This window comes from Plasmodium vivax, chromosome 14 (assembly GCF_000002415.2).
Source record: "Plasmodium vivax chromosome 14, whole genome shotgun sequence".
NCBI classification, from domain to species: Eukaryota; Apicomplexa; class Aconoidasida; order Haemosporida; family Plasmodiidae; genus Plasmodium; species Plasmodium vivax.
Window position 1 is genome coordinate 984,981 of NC_009919.1, and position 15,405 is coordinate 1,000,385.

Below are 15,405 nucleotides of genomic sequence, written 5' to 3' on the forward strand. Positions count from 1 at the left end.
GAAATGTGAAAATTGTGAAATCGTGAAATAGCGAAGTTGTGCAAACTGTCCCCCCGCACACTCAGCTACCTCGCGTTGACGGGCACACGAACAAACAAGCATGAGCGCAAACGGGTGGACACACGCACGTGCAAATCACCACGATGGGTTATTCTGCCGAATTCTCAGCAAAAGGCCCTCCGATTTGGAGGGAAAAAATAGAACTCAGCGTTATGCAACTCTTCTGAAACATGCACCACGCGCAAAGTGTGCTGGACGTTCGAAGTTGCCGCTGACACCTCCCCTACGTGTGTGTGCAACAACATAACGAGGGCCCACCCGCCTCGGGCGATCTCATAATTACCGATGAAAGAAGGCAGTCAAAATTTTTCGCCGGCGTAAACATTTTGTACTCATCCAAATGTATAATGTTTTTATTTTCCAAATTTTTTAACTCATTAACAGGATCGCACATGTGTATGTGCTCGAGTTCCTTTTTATTGTGAATGTAACGCTTCCTACATTTGTTGCTATTATTTTCTTGGTCAATATAATTTAAAATTCTGTGCATGGTTTGGCTATCTATATCTTTGATATCCATTATGCCTGTTTTGATAAATGGCTTTAAAATTCTGCTAAATTTTTTGACCCATCCGTTACCATCGATTTCACCATTTGCTGTAATTAATAACAAGTACCGTTCGTTTTCAACCCTTAATTTATCAGGCAGGTAAAAAAAACTGGTCAACACCCTCACCTTCAACGAACTAGACATGTATAAAAATCGCTCAGATATATATTTAATTAACTTACTGTTTAATAATTTCGATGCTTGGGAAGATGACCAGTTATTTTTTATACACTCTAAATATTTTATGTACTTGTCACTGATTTCATTGCTTTCTTGTTCATTTGTTGCTTCCTTTTTATCTGACGCCCCCTGGGTGCCATCGTCCTCCTTTTCGATCTCGCGACCATTATCAGAGCAGCCTTCTGCGGCACCGTCTTTCACTTCCTCAGCCTCTTTTGTCTGCCCCTCCGTTCTTTCACCCTCGTCCATGGAAGGCAGCGTATCGTCTTTTCTCATTTGTCTTGTCGAATGGGGATACCAGTACACACGTGCATGTAGGCGCGCAGGGATATATACACCCACGTACACATGTGCATATGCATGTCCTTTTTACACTAACATAAATATATATATATATACGTGTGTGTAGAAATCTTCGCGCATGTAAGCAGATACACACTTGCACAAATGGCATCAGTTGCATCCGGTTGGGTAGTGCCAAGTGCCAATTTTATTTTCCACCACCCTTTGCAAATTATCTTGTGTTATTCTGTAAATTTTAAAAAAAGGAAATAAAATATCATTCCATTTCCCCCACTGCGTTCAATTCCACTCCGTTTACGCTTCGATTATTCGCTCTTCCTTTCAAAGCATTTTTTCACTTTGCATACTTGCGTCATCTTTTTCGTGACACGTTTGTAGTGTTCATTTTAATTTTCTAACTGAATAATTTTAGAAAGTGTAATAGAGCAAATCAGAGTCCATATGCATGAAAAATTTTTACAAAAAAAAAAAAAAAAAGATAACACATTGTAGTATGGTATGATGCAAGAAAGTAAAATTTAACTGTGCATATTTTAGTGAACTAATTTTTGCAAATTTTTATTTCACAAAGAGAACTTAAAAAAAAAAAAACATCTCATGAGATAAAAGTTTTTAAAAGAATGATGATTCAAATGAAGGATTAAAATGTAAATGAATAAAAAAAAAAGGCATGTGCAATGGTTACCGCAGGAAAGAGTGGCTCCTTAAAACATAATGCATATAACTGCGGGAAGAATTTCCCCTGCTAAGACATGCCGTATGTCGCCCGTTCTATGAAAGCGTTGCACACACAGAGAGAAGCGAGCTCTTCGCTGGAAGCGACAAGGAGCGTTCACGTGTGTGTATGTACGTGTATAAGTGTACGTATCTACCTATGCACGTGTGTACGCGCGTTTCCAAACGGACGTAGAAGAACATAACATCGTCATTTGCAACCATTTTAGCCATTCGTCGGGTCGCCCTTGTTAACAGCGCGTTCCTGAAACGCAGTGATGGCACCTCTCTTGTACGCTACTCCGTAGTTACCCCCTCGTCTTGACCGCAGCTTCAACTTTCCTGACTGTTTACCACCCCATGGATAAGGCAAATAAATGGGCAGCTTCGCACTTGTAAAACCTCAGTGAACAAAAAAAAAAAAAAGAACACCTGTCTTGATGGGAAATTTCGTACCATTTCGCGCAGCTTCCATAAGAGTGACACATTTTTCAAGCGCTCAAAAAATGAAAGATGCGCTGATTTTGTTAGGAGCATTTTTTTTTTTTTTTTGCACAAAAATGATTAAACAGGCGCATTTTAATTAAGGATTTACATAATAACAAAGAATACGTGAAAGAATCTTCTTTTGGTAAAAAGGACAGACAAAATTAAAAAAAAAGTTGTTATTTATAACGCTGTAGTTACTGTTGTTATTATTAATAGGTTAAATAAAAAAATAGTTACATGAATAAATTAATACGTGGTTGCAGTGTTACGTTATTACATTAAAACATTATTATGATTTTAACAAACATTGTAAGAAAATTAAAGCGACAAAAAAAAAGGTTATTCAAACATGAAAACAACTTTTTTTTTATATTTTTTTTTTTTTCCTTTTTTGTCGCTTGAATTATGTTACAATTACGCACACATGTAGAATGGCATGTACTGCGTACAGGATTAAAACTTTTAAAACGATTAATAGGTCTAATAAGAATACAAATATGTGTACATACGACATAGTAAAAACAACATATGATTGCCAAACGACTGCTCCGTTGGAACGTCACTTGAAAATTGTCAAACAAATTTGTAAAAATAAAAAAAAAAAATTCACCTCTTTTTGCCTTTCACTTGTTTGTACAATCGAGCAAATTGTGCTTCCACGCGAGGTGAATAAGTGGTCCCCAGTTTATTTCCCAGCACAGAGGCACAGCCATACGAGAGAAACATACACGCTCCACCTGCACCTCCAACTTCTAACCAAATCACGTGTGAATTATGTTGTAGCAGGAATTGTTGTTGCACTCCGAATTGATATAATTCTCATAGTCATCCTCCTGGTAATTCCCATCGCTGTTATTATTGTTCAAATTATTTTCCGCGTAGGTCCCTTTCTTAAATGGCAGTACATTATTGGCGGTACTCTTCCCATGGATGTACGTGGTGGAATCGCTGAGGTAGTTGTTATCTTCACTGAAGTAAAAATTTTCTGACTTTATGGGCGGAGTTTGATTGTTCGTGCAGTTATCGCTAGCTGCGGAGTAGTTGTTCTGGTCTTGAAAAAAAAGATTGTTCAGGTAATTATTTTTCATCTGCATATCATCCATGACGGCATTGTTTACGTAGTACTCGCAGTACTGGTTGTACAGGTGGCTCATGTCCTCCACGTTCTCCATAATGGGCATGCTGCCGCTGCCGCTGCCGCTGTTGTTGCTGATGTTGCTGATGCTGTTCCGTGCGCTGTTCCTGGCGTCGCTCGCGCCGCTGTTCATCGCGCCACTCATCGCGTTACTCATCGTGTTACTCATCACACCACTCATCGCGCCGTTTGCGCTCCCCCCGTTCTGCGAATCCATACCGCTGAGCAACATTTTGTTATCCAATTTGAGCTGGCCGTAGACGCCTTCCCCGTGGTAGTCCTTCATGTCTTTCTTTGAGGCGGAGAAATTTTCATAACTCTTCAACTCACCGTTACGTAGAAGAAAGTCCTCATGATGGGAACTCATCTTCTGCACTGTGGAGTTATTGCTGCTGTCTAAGCTACTGGGAGACACAATTTTGCAATCCATATTCGAATTAAGGTACTCATTGCAGTTTGTACAGACGGTTATAAAATCATTAACTTTGTATTTCCTCTCATGTTCACATCCCTTTTCCTCACTATCTGAGTTAAAATTATACACACAAAACATGTCGCTCATATTATTTTTGTCTTGACTCATGTCATTCATTTGTGGCTTGTACGATGGGGTAGCAGCCATTTCTTCAGTCTTCATCTTTTCGTCCATTTTCGGCATGTTTAAAATGTTTTCATATAGGTTATACTCACTGCAGAAGTTGTTCTTAAGGGGTGTGGCGTTTTCCTCCTCGTTCGCTAAAATGGGTAGTAGTAAATCCTTAAGTACATTCTTATTTTCCACTTTGTTATCTTTTAAGTATCTGCTTTCGTCTTCACATGAGAGTGCGTTGCCGTTAAATCCCTGCTGCTTTTCACTTGACAGGTCTTCCTCTTTATTTGCGAGGCTGCAAAAATTGCTGGCTAAGTTTTTTAAATAGTTGTGGAAATTTTCCTTCTGTGCTTCTGATGCTTTATCCGAAAGGACGTGCGCGAGGACGGCTTTAAATTCGTTGCTGAAGTACTGGAGGTTTTCGTTCATATTGCACATGTTTAGCAGTCCGTCATTTTTCGCAGCCGCCGCGTGTTCGCCACTGCTGTTGCCACTACCGCTTCCGCCGCCGCCACTTCCCCCATTTGCGTCATTTTCATATGCGCCGTTTTCAAACCCGGGGGGATCCAAGCTCCCCGCGATGCTACCCCCCATGTTACCGCTAATGTTACCGACGCCACTGCGCAACTCGCAACCGGTGGGGGCATTCTTCACGGTCATATGTTCACCCAAGTTGAGGTTGGCCTCCAAGTTGTACTTATCCTTTTTTCCCATCAATTCGTTCGAATAGGCAAAGTTGCTACTCAGGTAATCGTTTCTACAGGGGTCATTATTCATCGAATTTTTTCTGCCCACATTTTTACTAGCCATAATTTTATTCGTCATATTTTGGCTCCTTGCCTTTTTATTCATGGGGTCCTCCATATCGTGGCCATTCCTCTCTGCCATGTGCACGTTAAACTTGTTATCAGCCCCACTTCGGCCATTCATCATGTTCATATTTTTACTCTCAATTTCGTTTTTGTCTCCCTTATTTTCCATCATAACGTAGTTCATGTTGTCCTTACTGATGGGGGTACTTTCTCTTTGCCCTCCTTCTGCAGATGGGTTTTTGCTAAAGGGGTGCTCCATCATGTCCTGGTAGAACCCATTCGGGGGTGACCCGCCTTGGTGCAGCCCATTTTGATTCAGCCCATTTTGATGCAGCCCATTTTGATGCAGCCCACTTTGGTGCAGCCCACTTTGGTGAATGCCGCCTTGATGAACGCCGCCCTGATACAAGCCACTCTGGTACCCCTCGTTTGCGAACATCTTCCCCGCGTAGCTACCATACGAGCACATGTTACCGCTGTACATTTCGTTCGGGCTGAACTCTGTTTGGCTAAACTCGGCCGAATTATACGCGCTGTTCGTAAAGCCACCGTCTCCCCCCAAATGGCTAGCATAATTCCCATTCAGGTTCATATCACTGTCATCCATTTTGCGATTCTCCATTACAGTCTTGTCAACAAATTTTCCCAAAAGCGTCTCGATTAGAAGATTTTCGTCCAGATTCTCCAAAAGGACACTCAGGTCATTTTCGCTAATATTAAAATTTAACTTCTTCATATTTTCTAGTATGAATTTCTTCTTATCGAAATTAATATCCAAGGGTAAAACATCTGCACCGTCTTTATTGTCTACAAATTTTTTATTAACCATTTGGTTTGTATTTCCGTTCATGTCGTAGTTCACGGGGTACTCCTTGTTCAGGTGGTGGTACGTGTTGCTCGTCAAGTTGTATGCGTCGTACAGGTCCGTACCACTCACAGCTCCGTTACTTCCACGGCTACCACGGTTGGAATTGCCGCCTTTGTTATTACTGCTGCTCCTGTTGCCGTTGCCATTTTCGCCATAGTGAGATAAGACGGGCTGGTTATAGTAACCCTTATCATACGAATCATCATAATAATTGTTAACATAGTAATAGGGATTCTCATAATACATTTTGTTAACATTACTACTTGGTTTTCCCTCCCCACTGGAATACTTTACATCGTAATAATCGAGTGTCGAACGACTGCTCATCGTGTTGTACTCTGGCACCTTTTCGCTGTTCACGCTTAGGCTATGATCCGGGTGGTTAATTATACTGTCAATTATTACGCTTCCATTTTTATTAACCATGTTGTCCATCAGTATGTCATCATTCGTTTGGTGAATTTGATAAATTTGGCTAGTTGGGGAACTCTCATCATACATCATTGTGCAGGTAACTGTGGTACTCGCCGTTGTGGCGGCTGTTGTCATGGCTGCTGTTGTAGTAGCAACTGAAGCACCGGATGTAAGGGCAGTCATCGTATTCGCGATGGAAACATTTTCCGTGTTATTCAATTTTTCTCGCGCACTTGTTTTTTTCACCTTCTTATCCCTTTTGTTAAGTGCCGGTCTTCCTGGTTTTTTCTTTTGGCCCTTATTAGGGTTCATTTTTTTGGCATTTCCATCAGTAGAGGGGTCCATTTTGTTCAGCTCCATGTCTGCATCGGCGTTCCCTTGTTCGTAATTGTTAGTAGTAAAAGCATCTCCTACAAGCCCGTCATTCGCGGCACCATTTAGGTTTAGCACATTACTATACAAGTTTGACGCACCGTTGGCCGCTTCCGCGCTAGCGATGTGGTAGTCCTTGTTTTTGGCGGCACTGGCGTTTTGCCCCTTCCTCTTAGAGTTCGTGTATGTCCTCGCGCTGCGGGTTTTTTTGCCGCCTTTGTTGTTGCTGCCTTCGTTGTTGCTGCCTTCGTTGTTGCTGCCTTCGTTGTTGCTACCTTCTTTGATGTCGCCTGCGTTGCCGAGGGCGCAGAGATCGCCTCCGTCAGGGGGCACTCCACCAGGGTTACCACTACCAAGGTTAGCGCTGCTGATGTTTGCACTGCTGACGTTTGCGCTGCTCATGTTTCCCCTACCAACGCCGCCACCACCCCGGTTGCCTCTCCCTCGAGCGCCGCTACCGCGACCGCCCCTCTGACCGCGCGCGCCGGGTTTCTTGCTCAAAATGACGTCCTCGTAGGGAATTACCTGGCCCATGGCTGCTCCGTTTTCTACGCCCCAAACGAACAGTGCATCGTTCGGACCACATTCAACGCCACCGTTGCCGCTGCTAATTATGTAATTATCATCCGCAAGTAATAACCCCTCGGTCGCCTCAGAAATCATGAACGAATCGGAGCTCCTCATTTTGCTGAGTGCATCATTCGTTTCGCCATCCAGGCAACTTTCCAAATTGTTCTGATTACACAATTCGTTGATAATAGCATCATGGTGATTTATCGTTATATCGCTGGGGGAAAATGTTGGGAAGATTTCATTCCTGATGAGTGACAACCCGTTTTGGCTGTTCCTATCGTACAGTTCCTCTTCATCCGATTTATTTTTCTTACGAGGATGAATGTTATATTTCTTTTGTAGAAGATCTGGGTTTTTCACTAATCTGAGGCAGAGTAATTTTTTGGACCATTCACTTCTAACCCATGTGTTTCCTTCTTTGATGAGGGTCTTCCAGCCACACTCGCATTTCATTTTAACTTTGGTTCCATCATTGTTTAGCCACTGACTCATGTACATTTTCTGCTGACAAGAATTGCATATTATTAAGGGCACCGGCTTTTTCCACCTGGGGCTTCTAACCCAGTTATTATTTTTTTTAAGGAAATTCTTAAAACCACATTTGCATAGTAGTTTCACTTTCGACCCGATGTCATCAAGCCATGTGTGTACCCACATCTTCGAATTACACTCATCACATAATATTTGCGGTGCTTTCCTCTGTTTAATGTTTCCCCTTCTGGACCAAAACAAATCCGTTCGGTCATAGTTTCTACTTCCACATTCGCATATCATAATAATTTTCGTTTTGTCTTTATCTAGGAATCTATTTGTTACTAGCAATTCTTTGCACTTGGTGCAGAATATATAGGGTGCCTTTGGTTTCCTTTCATCCTTCTCATCGAAATAGCAATCGGTGATTTGTTTCCATTCATTATCCTCTTTTATACATTTGAAATAACCGCAAAGACAGTAGAAGGTGATCTCACAATAGTTTTCCACAAGGGCGTTTTTTTCTACTAATTCTTTGTACATGCTGATTTTGAGGTACTTTACGCTTTTTATTTTTTCAATAATGTCCGGGTTTTCTTCCAGGCCTTCCTTCACATCATTCGTCTTTTTCTCTTCCTCTGTTTGATCCGTTTCGGGGTTGTCACTTTTTGGTGGATTGATTTGCTTCATTTCCGTCGCGCTAGCTGCTACATCCCCTTCGTCGTTCTTTACACTCAATTGGTTTTCGCGACCACAGGGTTCCATCATCGGGTGGGCGCTCTCTTCATCGTTTCGTTTGTCGCTCTGGTTACTGTCGATGGGGCCATTTGGTGCCGCCCACTGTGTAGCACACTGTGTAGAAATTTGTGGGTCATTCTGTGCACCATTTTGTGTACCATTTTGTGTATCACTTTGTGCCTCACTTTTTAGACCATTTTGCGCATCACCTTGCGGATCATTTTGTAAACCATCTTGCGTACAATTTGGTGAGCCCCTTTCTAGGCCATCTCCGCCTGCTTCTCCCCCGCCCGGCGCCGCAACCTGCGCGAACTCATTCCTCCCACTTATCTGAACTTTAAACGCATAGAGGCAGTTGGAGCATATCAAATTTTTCTTCTTTTTCTTAAAGAGCGCCGTTAAGTTGTCACTAAAGGATTCATCCTCAATGGATGGCAAGTTCACATCGTTGATTGACGTTAGCGGATCAATTCCGTGGTATATCTCCTTATTCCTTTTGTAGTAATCCTCTAAACAAATTTTTGCTTTTATTTTCTTTTCCAGTGCTGTTTCGGATTTATTTTTCTGGGCCCTAAATATGTTCACACTCCTTTTGGGCTTCCTCTTCGATTTGAAATCTGTTTCCACATTCATTTCTGCGTTTTCTTCCACAGTGGCATCATTCATAACGCCCGCTGAGCATAAGGTTGAATCTGCATCTCCATGCGCTTCCTCCACTTTAATATTCACACCATCTGTCGTTAGGCCATCCTTCCCGTGATCCATCACGCCAAATGGATCTTCACCTGGCATACTATTATTTACCATCCCGTAGGCCATCTCATTTTTACACATCTTCATCACATTCGAGTGGAAGTTATTCTCACCTACGCATTCATTGTTCCCCTCTTGCTTCACTAAAAGGAATCCCTTTTTGGTGCTGCCCTTCTTTCTACCGCTATGCTTTAACCGTACGGGTTCGTTTTCCAGTGGCATATTTTCAGGATCAGGAATCCCCATGTAAATGTCACCTGTTTCTCCATTTTTTTTACTTCTCCTGGAGGTACCGCTTTTATTTTTGAGTTTATAGCTTTTTCTTTTCCTCGGGATTTCGCCCACCGTTTCGTCATTCTGGATGATATTATCGTCTTGCGCGCCTTTATCCTTCTTGCTTTTTCCCCTTCTCCTGACGTACTTCTTTTTCCCCGCGCCGTCGATTCCGTTTCCGCTGGGGTCGCTTATCACATTGTTGCCGCTGCTGATGTTGCCGCCATTTCCGCTCACAATGCCGTTGTTCGCTGCGTTGGGGTCCTCCTCGACCTTTACCTTCATGTTCCCTTCGAGCTTCCCGCTTAATTCGTCCATAAGCAACCCCTCATAGGAGGAAAACAGGTTTGCAATTTCGTGGTTGTTGGATGTGTAATACGCGCGAGGAATGTTTTCACCTCCCTTCTTTATGGCGCAGCTTGGCGGCTCAACATTGTTAATACCGCTACCGTGGTTGTCCTTCATGCTGCCCATCGGATCGCAAGCAAACGCCCCCTTCTTAAACATATCATCCCGCTTCACGAAAAATTCACCTGTGCCTATCCTCACAGTGTCGCCATAAGTAGCGCGATTCGCTTCGCCCAATTCGTTGTACGCTTTGTTGCACTGCATTTGAAAGGGGGTAGCCGAAATGGGGTTATCTGTGTAGGCGTTATTATTACTTGCACCGCTGATCATGCAATTCGCCCCTGCCGGGTTCTGATTCGGAAAGCTACTGCTGCTGTCGCTTCGGAAAAAGTTGCTCTCGTTATTGTTACTTACGAAGTTGCCTCCAACGTTATTTACGAAGTTACTTCCAACGTTATTTACGAAGTTACTTCCGACGTTGCTCCCGCTGTTACCGCTCGTGTTACTACTGGCCACCTGGGCGTGCTCGCTCATTCGCAACTTCTTGTACCTCCTGTCGACGGCCCCCTTGGGCCCCTTGGTCGCCTGCCCCTGCGCTGTGTACTCCGCAGTAGAATTGCCATCCGCCGGGAAGCCTATAACTCTCTCGCTGCTCACATTTTCCCTACTTAAGGATCTTCCAATTTTATAACTTCCAGCGCCATGCCTTTGGTATTGGGATCCATTTTCGTTCATAATATTATCGTTGGCGCCGTCTCGATAGGTGACAGTAGGCCCGATGCCGAAATTGCTGTTCTCCTGACCATCTCTCAAAACGGGGGTAAAAATTAGCTCCTTATTTTGGCTAGCGAATATTCCGCTTATGCTTTTATTGTGATTGTGCCTGTGGGCGCTCTGCTTCTGCTTCGCGGAGGCTCCTTTCGCGCAATTATTTGTGCCTACCGGATCTGCGCTATCCACCGAAGTTGGCTTCCAATTTTCATTCTGCTCATGTGTTACTAAGGACTTGTCAGTGGTGCCCTCCTGGCATAGTAACTGATCTGGATTTTCGTTTTCCTCATTGGCAATTTTTTTAAGCTTCCTTTTTCGCTTCAAAGGCTTCTTCATTTTAATCATTTTTTTATTTTTTTTCTCAAAAAATAAAACAGTTTTGTACAATTCGTCGTTTTCGTTTATGCCGCTAAAATTCGAGTTAATGCTCAGAATCAATTTGTTTAATTCTTCTTCACTTAGGTTCAGTTCAGCCAGTTTGATGTTCCCACCGTCCACCTTGAGGCTGTTTACGTCAAACTTCTTTTCTTCATCCTTTGCACTGTTGTTCTCACACAGTGTAGAGTTAACCAGCTGCGCATTACTATCCACTGGGGTGTTGCGCTTTTTCGAGGCCCTTTTATAACTCCGCTTCCCGTTGTTAGCGAGCCTCTGCTCCATGTTGTTCGCGTTACAGTTCGATCCTTTGTCACTTCGTCCGTTAGTACTACTCATGTTTACATTTTCCACGGAATGGTAGGCACTTACATTTTTCGGATCTTCACTGTGCAGAAATTTTTTATGGTAATAATCGGACGTTTGGTAGAGGAGATTATTGCCGCAAGCCCCATTCTCTATGCTCTTATTGGCTACATAATTTAAGTTGTCTCCTTCCACAGATACATTACGGTGCTTGTCTAAATAATCATTTGGGTTGGCCACATTTTTACTCTCCTTGTTAGGCACAGGATAAACAAAACCGTTGCCTCTGATTTCATTTTTGATATCCTCCAATGTTCTTCCGTTGTAGGGATTATTGCGGTACATATTTTCACTCACATCATTCACTTGGCCTTTTTCACCAATCATATTGTTATAGTGTGTCGAGAGGAACACCGTCTTATCATTCGCAACATTCTTTACGCTTCCGTTTTGGTTCTGCATGTTCATGCCATTTGCGCTATCCTTTCGATTATACTTTTTGCTCAATTCAGTCACATGATAGGTTTGTACTTCGTGGGGAAAATTCTTCTCTGTCATTCCTTCGGAGTTAAATTTCTCATTGTACGCAATTGGTCCGTTATTTACTTCTTCGTTAATACCGCCTGCGTTTTGGGGTGCCTCGCCTTGCGTCATCGCGTATAGATCTTCTTTGCGCATTTTGCTTTCCATCCGATTGGCGTGGCGGTCCATGCCGTCCTCATTTAAACTGTTCATGTTGCTGAGCGAGATGGCACCGTTCATTGCGTTTATGCCGCTCATTCCGCTCATCGCGTTTATGCCGCTCATTCCGCTCATCGCATTTATGCCGCTCATTCCGCTCATCGCGTTTATGCCGTTCATACTGCTCATCGCGTTTATGCCGTTCATACTGCTCATCACGCTCATGTTGCTCAGGGCACTCATACTGCTCAGCGCGCTCATGCTACTCAGGGTGCTCATGCTGCTCACAGTGCTTATGCTGTTCGCCGTGTTGAGGGTGCTTATCCCGCAGCCCCCGCTAACCGTGCCCATGCTGCCAACCCCGTTCATATTACTCAACGTGCTGGTACTATTCACACTATGTGTTTCGTTCATCGTGTTGCCCATGTTCACCCCGCTGCCATCTCGCAATGTATTCTGACTAGCACCTGCAGTCTGACCCTTCAAAAGGACAGATTCGTCACTACCCCCACCGTAGAGACCTCCCTTATGGTAGTACTCCATGTCCACACAATTCATGCTACTTAAATTTTTCTCCTCTGCTTGCCTTTTCATAAAATTTATGTAGCTCGAGTTCCCCTTATCCGCAAGGTGACTTATCTCCTTAACGATTTTGCCTTCCATTATTTTCTGCAGCTCGCTGCACTCTCCTAGATTCTTCACATGGTCGAAATCGTTCATCCCGTTCATCCCAGGTACTACCTCGTAACTCATCGGACCAGCGTCAGCACTCATGTCAAAACTATTTCTACCCATGTTACTCAAGTGGTTGCTTTTGAAGGTGTCCCTCATGACCTGCATATTAGAAATGTAATCATTCAGCTTATTTCCACTTACATCGTTCACGTCGTAATAGCAGGTGTTTTCAAATTTCGTCAGCGTCTTTTCATTAAAGGGTCTGTCATAGATATACGTGGGGGGGTCTGCGTTATTCACCTCGTTCTGCATGTTACTTAGGCTGATGGGCACACTTTCGTTCGCAGCATATTCTACATTTTGCCCCTTCTCCCCACTTCCGCTTCCTCCGCTGCTTTCACTACCTCCACTGCCTCCACTACTTCCCGCGCTCATTTTATACTCACCCTGTTCACAACTCTGTGCCGTTCGCCCTATTAGAACATTTTCAATCGGCTGCGTGCCCCTGCTGTTTTCCACACTACTCCTCCCGTTGCTGTTCTCACTGTTCGTCGAGGCATATGTGTTACGACTATCCTCACAAGAAAACATGGTCGTCATTTGCTGCGCGCTATCCTGGGCAACCTCAAAATTTTCTTTATCCTTAAAATGATGCATGTTTAATAACTCCCCATGTTCATTACTGCTGTAGAGATACTTCCCCTTTTCCTCTATTTCTTTGGGCAGGTCGTAATTTGCCAGATTTTCATTCCCTTTCATTTCGCTATACTCCCTAGGGCACATGTTATTATGAGTTCCTTCTGGGGTGGATAAAATCCCATGTGGTAATTCCCCATCGTTCTTATAACTCCACTTCATGGGCACCACTCCATTTCCGTTGTGTTCATTTTGGAACTGTATGGGGTCAAACGAGTTATTCAAATTTGATGTGCTTGCAGTGACGTTTTTTTGTGAAAGTTCGTTGTTGGTATACTTCTCTTCTGCTTCTTCGTTTTCTTCATACGACGTCATGTAACTTTCTATGGCTTCACCTCGGCCGTCTGCGTTTCCGCCTTTGCTCTTCTCGTCGCCATGACTGCTTCCAATGCCGTCGACGTTGCTACTTCCGTCACCGTTGCTACTTCCGTCACCGTTGCTACTACCGTCTCCGTTGCTGCTACCCGTACGACTATTCGTGACACTGCAACTGCTGCTTCTCTTAGAGCTTACGCTTGTTTCTTCAAAGTTTTTCTTAAATACGCAATATGCATTATCAGGTTGTTTTTGCTCTACATCCATAGTTTTACCTGTTTTCTGGGTTCTAGTTTGGTTCGTGCCACTTTTCCTGCTGCTACCTTCTGGGCGTGATGGGGGCTAACCAAGGATTCTTACGGGACCGTCAGAATACGTGGTACTGGCAATCGCTTCGCACTTCTCCTTGTAACGTTTACTTCTTTTCCTCTGATTAGCTTGTAGTTTTTTATCTTTTTTTTACCGTACGAAACGATCTTCCAGTTTTATCCCTTTGCTGATTAGTGGTACTGCTGGTTAGCAGTACTGCAGATTCGCCGTGTTGTTAATTAGCAGTACTGCAGATTCACCGTGTTGCTGATTAGCAGCTTTGTAATTAGCAGTGTTGCTTTTTTTTTATTTTTTTTATTTTCCCTTCCGGTGTGAGTGGTGTTCGACAGTCGCCTCTTCCTCTCTGCCAAACTATGCAGTTGCATACCACCACATTTCAAATAAAAAATTGAAATAAAACACAAACAGCTAATGCGATAGCATATCTATGTAGGGACTCAAATGATGCATTGGTAATTGGAAGCAGGCAAATATAAAACATAAAAGGGGGAAAAATTTACATGTGGATATAAAATAAAGCATATAAAAAAAGAAGGAAAAAATATATAGTTCCTTTTTTGCCTTACCAATTTTACATACCAATGGAATATTGCATTTTATATGGAAATTCAAAAATAGAATTTTTTTTTTTTTTTTTTTTTGGGAATATTTATATACAGTAAATATGCATAAAATAAATTAAAAAAAAAAGGCGTTTACAGCCATGTACTACTTTTGTGACACTTGCCAAATGTAGGTACTTCATTCAAAATGAAAACTAACAGGTGTTGGGTTGGGAGCATTGGGTAATAATGCACGCATGTAACGTTGCCAAATAGCGCTTCCATGTACATACGACTCGTGTTCATAAAAATTTTGAGGCACCAACGGGGAAAATACGTGGTGTACAGAGAAACATTAAAAAGGTTACAAATTATTCGTTTGGGGGCAAAAATTTACGTACATAAATGGATGTACAAACTTCAGTGCATATGGATAAGGGGAAACCGCGAATGGGTCAGGCGAATGGTTTACGCGTATACTTCACACGTGCGCTTCACACGTGCGCTTCACACGTGCGCTTCAAACGTGCGCTGCAAAAGTACACTGCGAATGTACATCCAGATGTACACTTCAAAATGGGTGTTTTTTTTTTTTTTTGCTCAAATGCTTGAATACATACGGGGGGGTATGTAAATGGTTCGAATGTATCGAATGTATACGAACATACGTACGTTCATGCGCACGCATAGATGAAGATGCTCAACGCTTAAACGTATGTCAAAATTGGGAATCTATTAAAAGCAGCCTGTTCTGGCATATAAATAATGCGCACGAATTGGGGGGGGGGATGATGTAGGCAAACATATCCAGTGGGTATGGATGGGTGGCGGTACGTCAGCACGTCGTACGTTAGCACTCCGTACCTTAGCACGTCGCAGGGAGCACGCTGACACGTTGACGCGTCGCACGCTTGCGCGCTGCACGAATGTGGGATGCATACACGTATGCATACAATTACTTACAAAACAACGAAAATGAAAACACAAATAATTGACGCTTTCTCGACGATCTAAATCGAATGCTGCAAATGTACATTTAAAACACATATAAAGGTTCAAAGGGAGCTTAAAT

General features: G+C 43.0%; 2 protein-coding genes across 2 annotated transcripts, besides 7 other annotated features; both read right to left on the minus strand.

The window, feature by feature from the left end:
* Window positions 1-283: 283 nt before the first annotated feature.
* Window positions 284-1,039, minus strand: PVX_122915 (hypothetical protein, conserved; the record flags this gene model as incomplete). Its single annotated transcript, XM_001617096.1, has 1 exon — window positions 284-1,039. One exon carries the CDS (start codon window positions 1,037-1,039, stop codon window positions 284-286), a length of 756 nt encoding a protein of 251 aa, XP_001617146.1.
* Window positions 1,040-2,117: 1,078 nt separating this feature from the next.
* Window positions 2,118-2,151: a microsatellite.
* Window positions 2,152-3,051: 900 nt separating this feature from the next.
* Window positions 3,052-3,077: a microsatellite.
* PVX_122920 (hypothetical protein, conserved) lies at window positions 3,058-13,728 on the minus strand (the record flags this gene model as incomplete). Its single annotated transcript, XM_001617097.1, has 1 exon — window positions 3,058-13,728. One exon carries the CDS (start codon window positions 13,726-13,728, stop codon window positions 3,058-3,060), a length of 10,671 nt encoding a protein of 3,556 aa, XP_001617147.1.
* Window positions 3,763-3,796: a microsatellite.
* Window positions 4,146-4,211: a microsatellite.
* Window positions 4,439-4,461: a microsatellite.
* Window positions 8,692-8,759: a microsatellite.
* Window positions 9,960-9,987: a microsatellite.
* Window positions 13,729-15,405: the final 1,677 nt, after the last annotated feature.